Source organism: Dendropsophus ebraccatus, chromosome 13 (genome assembly GCF_027789765.1).
Source record: "Dendropsophus ebraccatus isolate aDenEbr1 chromosome 13, aDenEbr1.pat, whole genome shotgun sequence".
In the NCBI taxonomy this organism is placed as follows: domain Eukaryota; kingdom Metazoa; phylum Chordata; class Amphibia; order Anura; family Hylidae; genus Dendropsophus; species Dendropsophus ebraccatus.
In genome coordinates, this window is record NC_091466.1 from 16,866,689 (window position 1) to 16,884,509 (window position 17,821).

The 17,821-nt window shown below is 46.3% G+C and overlaps 2 protein-coding genes across 3 annotated transcripts in view; one reads left to right on the forward strand and one right to left on the reverse strand.

Annotated features, from left to right (window-relative positions):
• TEDC1 (tubulin epsilon and delta complex 1) overlaps positions 1–6,664 on the reverse strand; it is a 35,754-nt gene extending 29,090 nt beyond the window's left edge. The window contains exons 1-2 of one of the 2 annotated variants that reach the window (XM_069950315.1): positions 6,470–6,664; positions 2,012–2,108 (exon numbers count right to left, since the gene is read on the reverse strand). In XM_069950315.1, the coding sequence (XP_069806416.1) occupies positions 2,012–2,108; positions 6,470–6,589 (217 nt within the window). In that variant the 5' untranslated portion in view covers positions 6,590–6,664. Of the gene's footprint in view, positions 1–2,011; positions 2,109–6,336; positions 6,400–6,469 lie in introns of those variants that run through there. The other variant, XM_069950316.1, reaches the window with a different exon arrangement.
• Positions 1–17,821, forward strand: part of EIF2S1 (eukaryotic translation initiation factor 2 subunit alpha) — a 465,302-nt gene that overhangs the window by 30,174 nt on the left and 417,307 nt on the right. The window lies entirely within an intron of this gene.

The following is a 17,821-nucleotide window of genomic DNA, read 5'->3' on the forward strand; positions in this document are numbered from 1 at the left end:
TGGGCTATGGGCAAACCATAAGAGATTAAAGCGCTTTTCTGTTTTTACCATGAATAGACTGGCGCCGGCATGGGGATGCCAGAGCTGTGGTCTGGTTCCTGCGCACTGCACCGGTCTATTACCAAGCACTGACCCTGCCTGAAACACAGGAGGTGGGTACTCAGTAATAGACTGGCGCTGTGTGTGGGACTGTGGCACCGGCTTCTCCATGCAGGTCTATTCACGGTAAAAACAGAAAAGCGAAGTACCGCTGGGACATTTGATTTAAATAGGCACGGTGACAAAAAAAAAACAAAAAAACTGATGTGACAGGAGAATGAGCCTTGGCGCTCAGCGATCTCCATCCAGGCAGCTTCACTATAAAGGCCCTATTCCACAGAACGATTATCGTTCATAAACTCGCTCCAATGACCGCTCGTTAATGATAATCGCTTTGTGGAAGAGGAGTAAACGAGCGAACAACAAAGGCGAAATCGTTATATTGTCGTTCAAAATTGTTTTTCAGCATGTCAAAAAAAAAATTTGTTGGTCTTTGAAACATAATTTGCTAATCATTTTGTAAAATTACAAATCTTTCAGTCGTTCGTAAAAAGGTTAAAAAAAAAAAGTAGGTGTGTCATATGGGCATGATCACCCCGGCGAACGTTTTAAACGACCGCAGAATAATCGTTACACTACATATATCGTTATGTTCCCACGTGTGTTATCTGTTATCATTCGCTAAAAAAAAAAAATCGTTCAGTGATCATTAACGAGCGGTCGTTGGAGCGAGTTTATGAACGATAATCGTTCCGTGGAATAGGGCCTTAAAGGGGTAGTGCACCAAAAAAATTTTTCTTTTAAATCAACTGCTGCCATGAAGTGCCAGAGATTTGTAATTTACTTCTATTAAAAAATCTCAAGCCTTCCAGTACTTATCAGCTGCTGTGTGTCCAGCAGGAAGTGGTGTTTTCTTTCCTGTCTGACACAGTGCTCTCTGTTGCTTCCTTTGTCCATGTGAGGAACTGTTCAGAGAAGGAGCAAATCCCCATAGAAAACCTCTCCTGCTCTCCAGACTGGAAATAATACCACTTCCTGCTGGGCATACAGCAGCTGATAAGTACTGGAAGGCTTGAGATTTTTTAATAGAAGTAAATTACAAATCTCTGGCACTTCATGGCAGCAGTTGATTTGAAAGAAAATTTTTTTTGGTGCACTACCCCTTTAAGTCTATGTGGCCACTGGACGGAGATGATGAAAGAGCAGAAGTGTAGGCTGCTACCACACACTGCTCCCCATTCATTCTCCTGATCGGTGGTGGTCTCAGCAGTGAGATCCTGGATGATCAAAGCTTTTAACAGGTGCCAAAGTTTTTTTTAAATGACAGGTATACTGACAGAATAACAATATGCTAATGTGAGTAATAACTTAGTGGGGTAAAAACTATATTGATGGAAGGTTAAAAGCCATGGGTTTCCCTTTGCATCACTATGACTGCCATAATTTTTTTTTTTTCAAACTTTGGGATTGGACTTCCCTCTGACTGGGTATGGAGCCTGCCACATATTTAGTATACACATATAGAAGCTGTCACTAAAGGGTTAGAGATGGGGCTGTCAAGTACAATAATACAGCAGACAGCAGAGGACAGGCTCCTGCATCACAACCCACTATGACTTATAGTATTACATAGGGGAAGAGGCAAGTGGGCTGCTCCTCGCCAGCTTCATCCCACCCTGCTGGCCTGACAGGTCTCTCCTGATATACAGACACGTACACCCAGGACACCATGGGGAAGAAATGTAATCTGCCAACCGCTCAATGAAAATACGAAGGTGGCATCTAACCAGTCCAAACAATAACACGATGGGAGTGCTTTTATAATGTATTATAAGATCTTTTACAATGTTGGCTTCCACTATTCCCAAGGGGAGGACCCAGGAAGAATACAAAGAAAAATAGCTGAAGTCTAAGCATTAAAAATACATTTTCTTACAGTCATACATCAAGAAAGTGTGCGGCGGTGACATACCCAAGTTTATCTTCTCTGGCGCTGGAGGTGATGAATCTTGTTTGCCTGGAAAGATTTGCCTGAGCAGACAGTACAGCAGATCCCAGAACTCAGGTGCCTAAGGAGCCAAGACGTGACAGAAAGAATATTAATATGTATACAGAAACGCAATCCTTCTCTACTAATTCACCATTCGGGGATGACAAGCAAGGAAGCGCTATGTACTTTATTTCTCCTCTGACTGTATCAAACCTCAATATACCTTGATTGTTATGTTCCTAGCACCGATGCCCGGAGGACCCCCTTTAATATAGATATGATGAGGGACAGCTGTCAGACAGGGGTTCTGTTTGCGGACACCCTTGTTTACCTTCTTTAGGTGGCCATTTCTTTTCAAGATGGGGTGTAATAGTAATACTACATTACCACTTAGAGTGTGCTGGACCTGTAAGACACTATGGTAGCACTAGACCAGTGTGGAGGTACACGGATAGCATTATGGGGCTAGAATCTAGATCACTCTGCATCAAGGCTCCAGATGGCATCCAAAACCGTCATCAATGTGTCCCATAAGTTATTAGGCGGGGGTCACACTACCTTTTTTTTTATCCGTTTATCCATTGACTTCAATTATAAAAAAAAGGATCTGTGAACGCATCATTTTTTTTAACGTACATAAAAAAATAAGGTCAGCTACTTTTTTGTGTATGTTAAAGAAAAACGAATGCGTTTTGATATGTTTTTTTTTAATAATGGAAGTCAATGGTAAAACAAATCAAAATGGATGCACACAAATGCATCCGTTTTTTGTAAAAAAACGTATGAAGAAAAAAAAAAAAAATGTTTAAAGTGTCACTGTCGTTTAATTTTTTTTTTTTTTTTAATCTCCCTCCTCCCCCCTCCCCTCTCCATAGGTTATAAAGGGCCCAACTGATGTAAAAGAGTCGAGATTTCCTGATTATGAGCAGTGGATGAGAGAGAGGAGGGAGGGAGGGGACCTGGGGTCTTTTTGAATGCAGATAATGGCAGATTTGCCTAATAAACCCAATTACAAAGTTTCTTAAAAATCGCCTGGACTATTGATTTCTGCAAAAAAACAAAACAAAAACAAAACTCAACAGTGACTCTTTAACCCCTTAGCGACCCATGACGTATCCGATACGTCATGGTGCCGCAGGGGGTGTTCAGAGCGTGGCTGATCCCGGCTGACATGTGCAGCCGGGCAGTGCCTCTATTAGCTGGCATGGGTCCCGTTGCCGCGCCGGCTAATTAAGCCTCTAAGTGCAGCTGTCAAACCTGACAGCTGCACTTAGAGGCTTTGATCCGTGCATCCCTGGTGTCTAGTGGGATGGATCTCTCCCCCCCCCCCCACCCCCGCGATACGATCAAGTTTTACAAAACTTATCAGCTGCTGTATGCCCTGTAGAAGTGGTGTACTGAAAGACTGGTGATTTTTTAAATATATGTAATTTACAAATCAATATATATTTATATATGTTTTCTAAAACTGGCTGATTTGAAAGAAATACATTTTTGCTGGAGTACTTATTTAAGCCTTTTTGCACCAGTGGTGCGGTCCTTTTTTTGAACCACCACCCATTTCCCGCACACCTCGCCTGACTGTGCACGCCTGCGGGGTTGGTGGCCACTGACTGGCACGGTGTGGACTTAGTGTAGGGACCCATGTGTATCAGATACCGGCACGAGGTACATGGGGCAGTATGGCTTGATCAATTCATACACAAAATTCTGATGTGTCTTTTATTTAGCCTAGGGGCACTAGTATCAGCCATAGGTGTGAGGTGCAGCGCTCTGTTTCTTCCCTGAACCGCATTTTGTTTCTCTCTTTTCTCCGTGTTTTGCACTCCTCCTGGTGAGACCCACATGACCGCAATTAGCAGGAGACACCTGAGTGCACATGGTTTTAATCCCTCCTGTCTTTTCCCATTCTGTTTGCAGCAGCTATGGTGAGCGCAATACCTCATCCAGACTTGTGCTGTTTGGGGGCGACCTTCTCCACCGGCGGTGCTGGCCGGGTTCTGGTGTGGTGTGTTTGGGTCTGGTCCTGTGGCATGGGGGTCGCAGGGCCGTCCCATGGCCCCCGTTCCCTGACTGTGCACGCCTGCGGGGTTGGTGGCCACTGACTGGCACGGTGTGGATTTAGTGTAGGGACCCATGTGTATCAGATACCGGCACGAGGTACATGGGGCAGTATGGCTTGATCAATTCATACACAAAATTCTGATGTGTTTTTTATTTAGCCTAGGGGCACTAGTGTCAGCCATAGGTGTGAGGTGCAGCGCTCTTTTTCTTCTGTGAACCATATATTTATATATGTTTTCTAAAACTGGCTGATTTGAAAAATACATTTTTGCTGGAGTACTTCTTTAAGCCTTTTTGCACCAGTGGTGCGGTCCTTTTTTTGAACCACCACCCATTTCCCGCACACCTCGCCGGTCTATTTCTGGGCACGAAGCACTGGAGGCGGCCCCCAGCATGACGATCTGCCTTCCCATCTGTGACAAAGCTCCATTAGAATCATGATAAATAATTGTCATGCCGCCCCCCACCATCGGGCGAACAGGGCATACGGGAGGCGTACGCCAGGGAGAAGGGGAAAATCTGCACCTTCTCCCTGGCGAACGTCTTGGGCAGACGCTTCATAAATGTCCCCCTGTATGTTTCAGATACACTGCTGACTGCAGAAGTGCATTTACCAGCTTCCAATCAGTTGTGCGAACATGGTCTAAGCTTATGTTGAATTTTGTGCCTATTTATGATCCATGTCTTCAGGATCCGTATAAAGGTGTCGATAGAAATAAGTGAGTCCACACTGTGCCTCCACTGGCTACCTTAAAGCAGCACTATCAGCAGGTTCTTCCCAGAGAACCTGCTGATATGCCACAGTAGCTGTGTCCCTCAGTAGCAGATCGCTGATAATTAGGTTTCTCTGCTCCTGTCGGGACAGCTTCCCTTGTGACGGCGCCGTACATAGAGGCCACTATGCATATATGAATACGCACAGCGGGTGGGAGGGAAGGGGACGGGCTGGACGCGGCGATGCTCGGAGCCTGCCAGCAACGCCCCAAATGCTCTTAAAGTGACTGTACCACCAGGCCCAGCCTGAAGCACTGGAGGCGGACCGACCCACCCTTAGTGGGAGGAAACCCCAGCCCCTCTATGATAGGGTTCCATTGATTCTACTGGAGTCACGTCATAGAGGGGCTGGGGTTTCTTCCCACTGGGGGTGGGTCGGCCGACTCCAGTGCTTCTGCCTGGGCCTGGTGATACAGTCACTTTAATCAAGTAATCTACTACTGAGATAGACAGCTACTGCGACATATCAGCAGGTTCTCTGGGAAGAACCTGCTGATAGTGCCGCTTTAAATGCAAACTATCAGCAGCTAAGAAGCATCCTCCAGAATGATTGACAGCCGGAGGAGGCAGGGCCTGAAGATGCAGCAGCTGGAGGGCAGAAAAACAGAATGCCAGGTCACAGCAGCAACGCACAAGGTAAGTATGTACTGCTGTGTGATCTGCAAACTGACAGCACAGATATACATATATCCGTGCTGTCAGTTTCCATAGCTGCACAAATGATACAAGGATCGTTCGTGCAGCCCGGCTGCTCAATTTCTCATGCTGCGTAAAGGCGCTGCAAATGAGTGCTGATCAGCGCTTGTTTGCTGATCAGCTAATGTAAAAGTGCATTGGTGCCCCGTGTGCTATAGGGACATGTCAGCAGGTTAGATACGTCTAACCTGCTCATAGTTTCCCTTTAAAATGGGCCTATAATTTTAAAGTGACTGTACCACCAGGCCCCGGCTGAAGCACTGGAGGCGGGCCGATCCACCCTTAGTGGGAGGAAACCCCAGCCCCTCCATGACGTGACTCCATTAGAATCAATGGAACCCTATCATAGTGGGGCTAGGGTTTCCTCCCACTGGGGGTGGGTCGGCCACCTCCAGTGCTTCAGCCTAGGCCTGGTGGTACAGTCACTTTAACTGTGACATGTCCGTAGTTGTGATCAGTGGTCTCTGGCTGCTGAGACCCCCACCAACCACTACAACTAATAGGCAGAAGGGCTTTGTGCAGGAAGCCTGCCTACACAATATACGTATACACATAGAGCAATACAGCTGGGCAAAGAATGTCACAAAAAGGACATTAGGCTGCCCTTTGTGCCCATAGCAACCAATGGGAGCTCATTCATATTTTAAAGCGGAGCTGTGATTGGTTGCTATGGGTAACATAGGGCATTCTTAGTATAAGGCTGCTTAATAACTCTCCACCTGTGTGTGAACAAGGCCCAACACATGCCAGATCTACATATAACTACAACACACCGGGCCCATAGAGCTAAACCCTTGTACACAAGACAGCCAATCAGATCTTACATCTCACTTTTCAAACACGTGACGTAAAGTGAAAGAAGGGATCTGATTGGCTGCACGAGTTACGCACACACACGTATCTTACCGCCTCCGGCCGGTTAAACTTAGATTTCCGGAGCGTCTCAGGATCCCAGCACGACCCGGAGGCGGAGAGCAGCCGACACAGGGCGCACAGAGCCTCCTTCAGGGCGCTCGCCCGCTTCATTTTGTTTCTCGTTACAACTCTGAATTAAACGCCCGCCACTGTCAGTGGTTGCCGGGCAACGCCGCAGGACGCGAAGGGACGCCGGAAGTGAGGGCGGGGATCACGTGACTCGCTGAGAAGACAGCGGCGGCCATATTTACTATTGGCGCTTATACTGTACAAGTAAATATTATAGTAAGTGTATCCTCCTCAGCTTTAGTATAGTACAGACATTACTTATTATTGATACATTCTTTTTTCTCTATTTTAAATTTAGATCTATATGAAGCTATATGATAAACTTTTGCAGCCCTGCTATTCCCGACACAGCCAGTGGTGGCAGCAGAGGGGCCATGTTGTCTCATTGCTCCCCTGTGCGCTCCCCCCAGTAGTATATAGCCTCCCTGTAGTATATAGCCCCCTGTGCGCTCTCCCCCTGTAGTATATAGCCCCCTGTGCGCTCTCCCCCAGTAGTATATAGCCCCCCTGTGTGCTCTCCCTCAGTAGTATATAGCCCCCCTGTGCACTCCCCCCAGTAGTATATAGCCCCCCTGTGCGCTCTCCCCCAGTAGTGTATAGCCCCCTGTGCGCTCTCCCCCAGTAGTATATAGCCCCCTGTGCTCTCCCCCCAGTAGTATATAGCCCCCCTGTGCACTCCCCCAGTAGTATATAGCCCCCCTGTGCGCTCCCCCCAGTAGTATATAGCCCCCCTGTAGTATATAGCCCCCTGTGCGCTCTCCCCCTGTAGTATATAGCCCCCTGTGAGCTCTCCCCATGTAGTATATAGCCCCCTGTGAGCTCCCCCCCATTAGTATATAGCCCCCCCCCCAGTGCGCTCTCCCCTTATAGATGGCCCCCAGACAAAAAAAACAAACAAACCACAACTCACCTAGCACCTCGCTCCCCAGCTGCGGCTGTCTTCTTCTTTTCTCCTGTCGGCCCGCCCCCCGGCTTATACGCGCTCTCTGGGGACGTCCCGGGGATTCCTCAGCAGAGCGCGCACCAGTGATCTCAGTGTACGCCGCTGGCCTGTACTTCCGGGAAGTCACTGCTGGGGAATCCCCGGGACGTCCCCAGAGAGCGCGTATCAGTCGGGGGCCGGGCCGACACTACCCCCAGCTCCACAGGCGTACTGAAATCTAAGGACAGTACGCCTATGGGGCGGGAGGCATTGCGGTGTGGAGCGGACACATGGGGACCGTCCCGGGACGAGGCGGTTGGGAGGTCTGACCAGACAGCTGGCCTCCGTGGTCCGGGTTCGGGTCGCGGTCCGCCAGTTGAGGACCCCTGATTTAGAGCATGGGTAGGGAACCTTGGCTCTCCAGCTGTTGCAAAACTACAACTCCCATCATGCCTGGACAGGGGGGTGGCCCAAGCTGACTTTTTCCATTTGGGGTCCCGAATCCTTCAGCGATGCCCCATGGACATTGCTGAATTCACTAGAAGAGTCTAAGAAGAGCCCGGGGATTGATTGTTCCTTCAGGGATTGACTCTGCTTGCCATGTTGGAAGTCAGGAGGGATTTTCTTTCCCTTTATATAAGGCAGTCGGCTGCTATATGTGACTCATAACTACTGAGTGTCACGTAACTACTGAGTGTCAATGGCTTCTGCTGTGACATGACCTGGCCTAGCTTTGGAACATTACAGGGGAGGCCTTACCATAATACATTGGTTGATGTACCCTTCTTACTACACAGGGGAGCCCTGACTATAATACAATGGTTGATGTACCCTTCTTACCACACAGGGGAGCCCTGACTATAATACATTGGTTGATGTACCCTTCTTACCACACAGGGGAGCCCTGACTATAATACAATGGTTGATGTACCCTTCTTACTACACAGAGGAGCCCAGACTATAATACATTGGTTGATGTACCCTTCTTACTACACAGGGGAGCCCAGACTATAATACATTGGTTGATGTACCCTTCTTACTACACAGGGGAGCCCAGACTATAATACATTGGTTGATGTACCCTTCTTACTACACAGGGGAGCCCAGACTATAATACATTGGTTGATGTACCCTTCTTACCACACTGGGGAGCCCTGACTATAATACATTGGTTGATGTACACTTCTTACCACACAGGGGAGCCCTGACTATAATACAATGGTTGATGTACCCTTCTTACTACACAGAGGAGCCCAGACTATAATACAATGGTTGATGTACCCTTCTTACTACACAGGGGAGCCCTGACTATAATACATTGGTTGATGTACCCTTCTTACTACACAGGGGAGCCCAGACTATAATACATTGGTTGATGTACCCTTCTTACCACACCGGGGAGCCCTGACTATAATACATTGGTTGATGTACCCTTCTTACCACACAGGGGAGCCCTGACTATAATACATTGGTTGATGTACCCTTCTTACCACACAGGGGAGCCCTGACTATAATACATTGGTTGATGTACCCTTCTTGCCACACCGGGGAGCCCAGACTATAATACATTGGTTGATGTACCCTTCTTACCACACAGGGGAGCCCTGACTATAATACATTGGTTGATGTACCCTTCTTACCACACAGGGGAGCCCTGACTATAATACATTGGTTGATGTACCCTTCTTGCCACACCGGGGAGCCCAGACTATAATACATTGGTTGATGTACCCTTTTTACCACACAGGGGAGCCCTGACTATAATACATTGGTTGATGTACCCTTCCTACTACACAGGGGAGCCCTGACTAAAATACATTGGTTGATGTACCCTTCTTACTACACAGTGGAGCCCTGACTACCGTATTTTCCTTGAAAATAAGACGGTGTCTTATATTAATTTTTGCTCTTAAAGATGTGCTAGGTCTTATTTTCAGGGGATGGTTATCAAGCAGATCCTGGGACTCACCAACATAATTTTTCAATCTTCATTTAGCTTCACATATCCATAGACAATAAGAAAGCATGACGCCTTTTAGCAACAACCTTTGTCAACTGCATCTGTCTGTCTGAGGCAGTGTCTGAAACGCGTCCTGCTTTCCTATCGTTTTGTGAAGCTAAATAAAGATAGAAAAATTATGTTGGTGAGTGCCGGGATCTGCTTGATTAGCATGTGACTGGGATTCTGTTCCTCTCCACGTGCACCACTATATTTACCACAGAGTGTCCTTCAATTTTTCTTGTTATTTTCAGGGGATGTCTTATTTTTCCATAAAGAAGAATTCACATGTCACAAGCACAGCAGGGACAGAGCATATGGTATGAAGGCTTCTGGCCACCAGGGGGAGCTCACCACAGTACGCTTGTACAGCACAGCAGGGACAGCGTATGGTATGGCGACGGGCGACGGGATAGCTGCAGACTAGGTGCAGCTCTACATCTGGTGGTAGGGGACAAGGGGAATGGTGACGGGCCTCTTGATGCCTTGTCTGCACATTTACAAGGGACAGCCGAAGAAAGGACATAGGAAAAAATAGAAACAGCACTGGTATCTCACTATATCCTGAGTGCATGCCCTCCACAGTCTGGATCCAGCAGTTACAACACGATAATCAAACACACCAGTAGGCAGCACTTCAAATCAGTGAATCCCTTTTATTTTCGCACAGCAACGTTTCGGTTTACACCTTTCTCAGGCTATCTTGAGAAAGGTGTACACCAAAACGTTGCTGTGTGAAAATAAAATTGATTGACTGATTTAAAGTGCTGCCTACTTGTGTGTTTGAGTGTCTGAGGAAGTGAACATAGGGGTTGGCAGAAGGTGATGATCTTCATGTCCTGCATGCAGCTGCTCTGCAATGGACGGTGAAGGTAATGGACAATGGCGGCAGGCTAAAAAGAATCCCATGCCCTGGTGTTCTGCTTGGCAGGCATTCTTCTAAACATAAACTCTGCTAGGTCTTACTTTTGGGGGAGGCCTTATATTCAGCAAAACCTCTACTAGGTCTTACTTTTGTGGAAACGGTATTGATGAACCCTTCTTATCGCACACATTGAGATTTGTGTGTGCTCTTGGCCAGAATACTAAGGTTTACAATATATGTCATACACTTTTATTGCTATGTCATCTGTAGGTAATAATTGCAGCTACAATCCACCTTCATTCACTGGCAGCAGAAGTTTATTATTTTTTTACCACAAGAGGGCGACAGAGGTTTGTAAGAAATACCGTAATGACATGTAGAACAAATCTTCTAATATAATTTCTAATCTCATTTAAAAAACAAAAAACAAATCAGAATTTTAGTTTTTAACTCTGCCATGTATAATATATAACGTCATATCATATCAGCTATCATTTAACATCATCTTGTTAAATGAGGCCTATTAGACAGTGGAGGGAATTAACTAATTCATATCTGTTACTTATGAAGCTCTGACAAGTTCTCTAGCACTGGGCAGAGATTGTCACCACTCCTATCATTCTCAATGGAGTTTACAATTTATTTTCCCTATTAACGTATACTGGTCAATAATTATGGGAAAGAATTAAAGGGGTTCTCTATGTATTTAAAAAACATTGCAGACAATAAAGGGTGTAAAGCCCTGTAGCTGCTGCAAAACTACAATTCCCATCATGCCTGGGAATTTGGATGTCCAGGCATCTGGAGAGCTGCAGGTTTAACACCTGTGGTGAAAAGTAATAAACTGTAGCATACTCACCTTCATGGTCCAGCACCAGAGCTTTGGTCTACCCCAGTGCCTGTGCTCACTTACCCTGATGATGCATTGCCCAAGTTCTGCCAGTGGTGTTCTCAGCCCACTGCAGCCTCAGTGGATTTGGAACTCTATGAGCAGAGCCGAAACAACACATGATCAGAATGACTGGGGAGCACCGGAGCTTTGGTGCTGGCCCAGGGAGGTAAGTATGCTGTATTTTGTTATATTAAACCCTTAGATGCCTGCAATAAATAGGAGAACCCCTTTAACCTTCCAGCATATGCACTTTTGTGAATTCTCATGTGTGACTACATTGATAAGAATGCTGTTAGGCTGAACACTGTATTGATCCAGCTGTCCAGAACTTCTTACTGACGCTTACAGTATGTCTTTGCTGGAAAACAATGGTTGTGTGTTCAAGTTTCATTGATTTGCAAATGCTTTCCATATTTTCATGGTCAATTCCAATTCTAGTTTCAACCTAGAATAGTTCACTAGATGCGCCTCACTTCCTCCATTAACAGAGCACTACAGTAGGTTGTTTTTTTTAATCAAGATATAAGTAGATTTTAAGTAGATTTTCTTTTATACGAATGCCCAGGGATAGTGTAAAAATAATACACAAGTAATGCTCACCTATCCAAAGTCCCTGCAGTTATACAGAGTTGTAAATTGCTTCTATTTAATATCTCTAGCCTTTCAGTACTTGTATTTGTGGTGTAGCTAAAGGCTTGTGGGCCCTGGTGCAAAATTTCATCTTGACCCCCCCCCCCCCCCCCCCCCCCCCAAAGTTGGCAAAACTACAACTCACATTATGAACTGTCAGCAGGACATGATTGTTTTTTTAGTTCTGCAACTTGGAAAGTCACAGGCTGCTAAACTACAACTTCTATCATGAACTGCAAGGAGAACGTGATGGGGGTTGTAGTTCTCTGTCTGGAGAGACACAGGTTGGGAGACAAAGCTCACTTAGTAATCTCACCTCTCCAGGCTCCTGCTCTTCTCCGGTGCTCTGGACGCTTCTGGTCTGCATCCTGTGTAATGTGGGTGGAGCTAATGACTTTGTCAGCATCGCACAGGAAGAAGTGGCAGGACAGGGAGCGGGGGCCCAGTGAGCCCAGCCACAATGGGATCCTTATGGCTATATTACTTGCTGCTGTATGTCCTGCAGGAAGTGGTGTATTCTTTACAGACTGTAACAGTGCTCTCTGCTGCCACCTTTGTCCATGTCAGAAACTGTCCAGAGCACAAGAGGTTTTCCATGAGGCTTTGCTACTGCTCTAGACAGTTCCTGACAGTCCTGCTCTTCCTATATCCATCATACATGAACCAGACATGGGTTCCAGATACATCTCACAAGTTCAAGCCAAGACCAGACGAGCCAAGGACATCAGTCAAGAGGACTGCATTATAAATAATACATAAAGTGTACGTGTCCTTAAAAAAAAAAAACATTTCACATAACATCAGGCATCACTGCTGAGACCCGCTGTGATCAGGAGATACAGCCAGGGAGAGAGGGCGGCAGCAGCACCATACACCTAATTCCAGCATTGTAAGTCTATAAGGCTTCATTGTCGGATTTAGCAAGGGGGCAGGAAGTAGCTTTCTCTCTGTATCTCCTGATCACGGTGGGTGTCAGCAGTTTGACCCGATGCGATCAATAACTTTTGACATGCCCAATGACAAGTCAAAAGTAATTTTTAATGAATCTTTAATTGGCTTTGGCTGAGTTTCTATTATGATGAAACTTATAGTGTGCTATCTTATATGGTCAGAGTGGGTGCTCAGCTCAAGTCTAATAGCAATGAGGTCTCGTCATTTCCCTTCCATCCCGTGTAATGGCATGGTACCTGGTTACGTATTTGTTGTGATGGCACTGTGCACACCTGTCAGCAGCGCCATCTGCAGTATCAGGCTGTCACACCCTCAGCCAATTCCTGAAACGGAATTATTTAGGTTCCTGTGACATTTAGCGCTGTGGTCCTAAATGCAGAAGTGCTGCTTCTGCATCTGTGTGGTTGTTAGGGAACCCCATGACACATCTACAGGTTTGTGTATACAGATACCTGGTAACAATGATCTAATGGGCTGTAACCATTAAATCATAAGAGATCTGTATATTGGGACAGTTTACTGTAAAATTTATACCTTACACGTGCAAGGAGCAGGGACTCTTATCAAAGAAAGGAGTCCCTGCTCCTGTACAGTACGTGACTGTGCACCCAACCCAGCAAGTGTATGGGTGCTGTATTCCACATTTGAAAGGCATTTGCAGTGTTGAGGAGCAGAGACTTCTATGATTTCTTTAGGTGATTGCAGCCATGGACAGCTACTATAAAGATATGGATACTTATATAGCTATATAGTCATCAGCAGTTGGGGACATCTTTTCTAGCTGACAGCTTCCCAATAATGCATTGTGCATGGTTATCAGGTGCTTTGCTATTAAAGGGGTACTCCGGCGAAAAACTTTTATCAGAAAGTTATATAAATTTGTCATTTACTTCTTTTAAAAAATGTCCAGTCTTCCAGTACTTAACAGCTGCTGTATGTCCTGCAGGAAGTGGTATATTCTTTCCAGTCTGACACAGTGCTCCCTGCTGCCACCATTGTTTGTGAGAGGACCTATCCAGAGCAGTAGGAAATCCCCATAGGAAACCTCTCCTGCTTTGGACAGTTCCTGTCATGGACAGAGGGGGCAGCACTGAGAGCACTGTATCAGACTGGAAAGAACACACTACTTCCTGCAGGACATACAGCAGCTGATAATTACTGGAAGACTGGAGATTTTAAATAGAAGTAAATTACAAAACTATATAACTTTTTGAAACCAGTTGATTGGAAAGAAAAACCCTAATGTACCCCTTTAATACCACAAAGAATAAATTTTAAGGTAAAGAAATAAAATTAATCTTTTCTGCATTCTGAAAGGTGAAAAACCGTCGTCATTATCATCAAAAACATAAAATTCCTTAAACAACTATGCAAAATCTGTGGCATCCATTGTTACAATTGCAGTCAGGGCGGATTTATCTGTTTATAACTCAGTATAGTCAATGTAAGCCTGCAATATTAACTGCTGCCACTAGATGACTCTGTAGAGCCATAAACAGGGATGGCTATGAAAAGAATTGCTGAGAGGAAGTGAGTCAGTCTGTGGATGAAGCCACATGGTAGGCAGAGGACCCCTGTGCTGAGTAGAGCAAATAACTAGGAGGCATGGTGCGGTTCCCAAAGAACCTGACAAAGAGTTAGCTTATTGTGAGCGATGCAGAAAGACATGATGCCAGAGGAGGGATAACAGTAGCCTTCAGTTCAGCCCTTGCAAGTCCAACCTTGACCACAATAAGAATATGGCACGAGAGGAGAGCAGTCTCAAGCACCAAGCCGTGGAATAGGTTTTGTGAGCTCCTTCAGTGTATGGCAAAAGTGCATAAGTATTAATACTGGTTGATACACATTTACCATATAACCCTATAGCATACGTGTTGAGTGACCGTACTCAGTATCTGGGGAGTTTGTGCAGTTAGGCAAGTGCTTAGGCTTAAAGGGGTATTCCACTCAAACATAACTTTTATTATGTTGCTGCCCATGGTGAGACTAACAATTCCTTCCATACTTGTTATTATCTATTCAGTCTCCTTCCCCCAGATCTGGGCTGCTGCTTTCTGCCGAAGACACAAGAATCTGTGTGTGAGCTTTTCTCTCTGTCTCCCCCTCCTCTCTTCTCCCTTCTGAGACAGCTGATGTAAACAAGTCCCTGGCAGGCTGTATTTGCAACTTTGTAGCTTCTTTGTAATGCTGTGAGGGTTATTCTGAGGTCAACTAGCCGATGAACTCACTGTGATTATCCCTCCCAGCATTACAATGTTGCAGATAAAGCCTGCCAGGGATTTGCTTACATCGGCTGTCTCAGAGGTGAGGGGGGAGGCAGAGAGAAAAGCTCACACACAGATTTTGTATCTTCAGCAGAAAGCAACAGCTCAGAACTGGGGGGAGGAGACTGAATAAATAATAACAAGTATGGAAGGAATTGTTAGTCTCATATTTGAGTGAAATACCGCTTTAAGTAAGGCAAGACAAAGCCTGAGAGTGACTAATAAGACCTTTGTGGTGTGAAAGAGACCCACTCTAGGAATATATAGAGATTAGGATTAGAGTCCAGGCACCCACCTTGCACCTTGTATACCATTGTATTAGTGGTGTTGCTTTGTTCTGGCCTCATTGCCATCCTGCAGAGGGGGTAGCCGCCAGTCAATAGGGGCCATTGTATTGGCAGTGAGATGTTGTCAGGTAGGCTGAGATGTGTCTTTAAGAGACTGTGTGAGAGTGCATGTGTGTGGTATGCAGGTACAACAGGCAGGGCCGGCTCCAGGGTTTTGTGGGCCCTCGGGCGACAGAGCCTCAGTGGGCCCCTCATCCATCCACACACTATGCACAATCACTTGAGACACCACTAACATACACAAATACACATTATTGAAACAGACACTGACTGACTAACTGACACACTCAGACAGACACTACTAACAGTCAGACAGCACTAACAGCTCTTCCTCTCTGTCAGGCTGCTCTCCACACTGTAAGGCTACGTTCACACTACGTGAAGAGACCGGCCGTTTTGTGACCCGGCCAGGTCACGGAACGGCCGGTCTCTGCACGGATCATCCCGGCCGGTACTGCATCAGCGCGCTCCCGCATCAGAACCTCCCACAGCACACAATGAAGCAAGCGACCGGAGACGATCGCTTCATAGTGGTAGTTTCCTACATGTCAGTTATTTGCGGCCCCGTACGGGATCCCGGCTGGAGCGTATATGATGTGTATAAGCTCCGGCCGGGATCCCATAGAAGATGTTACACACCGCACAAAGTACGGCCGCTGTTGCCGATGGCAACAATGGCTGTACTTTTTCTGTAGTGTGAACATAGCCTAAGGCTGTATTCTCACGTTCTGTGTTCCTCACAGAACACGGACGTGGAATGCCTGTAATCTACCCTCCCCCCGCCTGGGCAGCATCTGTAATTAGATGCTGGGAGCGGGGGAACTGTACAGATATGTGCCGCGCTGTATTGAATCAGCCCTATGGCTCTGTCAGGAACGTGAGAATGCAGCCTCAGGTTAAGGACCTTCGGGTCATGTGATCAGGTCCTTCACCCTTTTCTCTCTCTGTGTAGGTCCTGCTCCGTCTCCTGTGTCTTCTAATGTTCAGGCCACTAACCTGGCACTACAGTGATCAGGCTGAACATTAGAACACCGGGCCCCTCTCCCTCTCTGGGCCCCTAGAGGCACTGTGGGCCCGGCACTTGCCCAGGTAAGCCCTGTGCTGACGGCGGCCCTGACAACAGGAGTGTATGCTAGAGGTGGAGGAACCAGTTAAACTGAACCATAAATCAGTGTCTGTAATATCCCTTCCTCCTGCAAGTAGAACTGTGTGAGTGGTGCCAAGTGGTCAGCGCAACCCAAATTGTGTTAGAAGAAAATACCATTCCCTGTGCCAAGTGCATGTTCATGTGTGTTGGCGTGCTTCTGTTGTGCAGTGTTTACGGTAAGAGGTGCTATTGAAGAGCTGGCGTCCCTTAGAGACTTCGGACTTGAGCTGTGTCGGCCTCATGGTGATTCACTCTAGTGGGAAACTGAAGTGTTGGAGGCGGGTATCCACAGCCATGGGTGGTCAGGAGGACACTCAGAGGTGCCAGGACTGTCGTAGATAGGGGCTGGGCCAGCCATGCTCTCATTGGTAAGGCTACATCTTAGAGACCTATGATGGTATTGTTGGTTTGGACAAGAGCTGTCAGCCATCTTGGGTGCAGCTCGGCTTTTCGGAGGATTCATAGTGTGGTGTACAAAGTTGGAGTTGGCATTCTGTAGTTATTTACCTATTAAATGTAAGAAAAAAAAACGGCAAGCGTGTTGTACCAATGAACCTTAAAGACTATTAAAGGGTCGCCCTCCCTCCATGTGATAGCCGATGTGATTCCCAACATATCTGTAGATCACTTTGTTTATCAAAAATAACTGCTTAGCCCAGAAAAAAAAAAGTTTAAATTTTTGACCACTAGGTGTCTCACTTCTCTGCAATCTGCTGTCCACTGTGTGTTGTTGGGGGAAATCCATGTCTGGTAACACACACAGGGGGCATGGGAAACAGGAAGTGCAGGGAGAGAGCAAGAGCTGTGCTGTCTAAGAAAGGTAGATCAAGGCTTCCTTCTCACCCCAGCATCAGGTCAGTACTTAGTGTAAGGGACCTATTATACACACAGATTTATCTGACAGCCAAAGCCAGGAACAGACTATAAACAGAGAACAGGTCATAAAGGAAACACTGAGATTTCTCCTCTCTTGAAATCCATTCCTGGCTTTCGTCTCAAAAATCTGTCAGATAAATCTGTGTGTGTGTAATAAAGCCTTAACCCTTTCCTTGTTGTGCTGCTGCTATTCCTTTCTGCTCACATAGTATCTGGTAAAGCCAGCACATCAGTAACCCCCTCTTTCTTCACATGCATCTATAGTAGTATATAAATCATCACTATGACAGTGCTGGCCTGTTTAGTCCAGGGCACTTTCACAAGCAGTATGTCATGGCATAGCAGAGAATCACAGTTTGGCTGTGATTGGCTAGAGAAGTA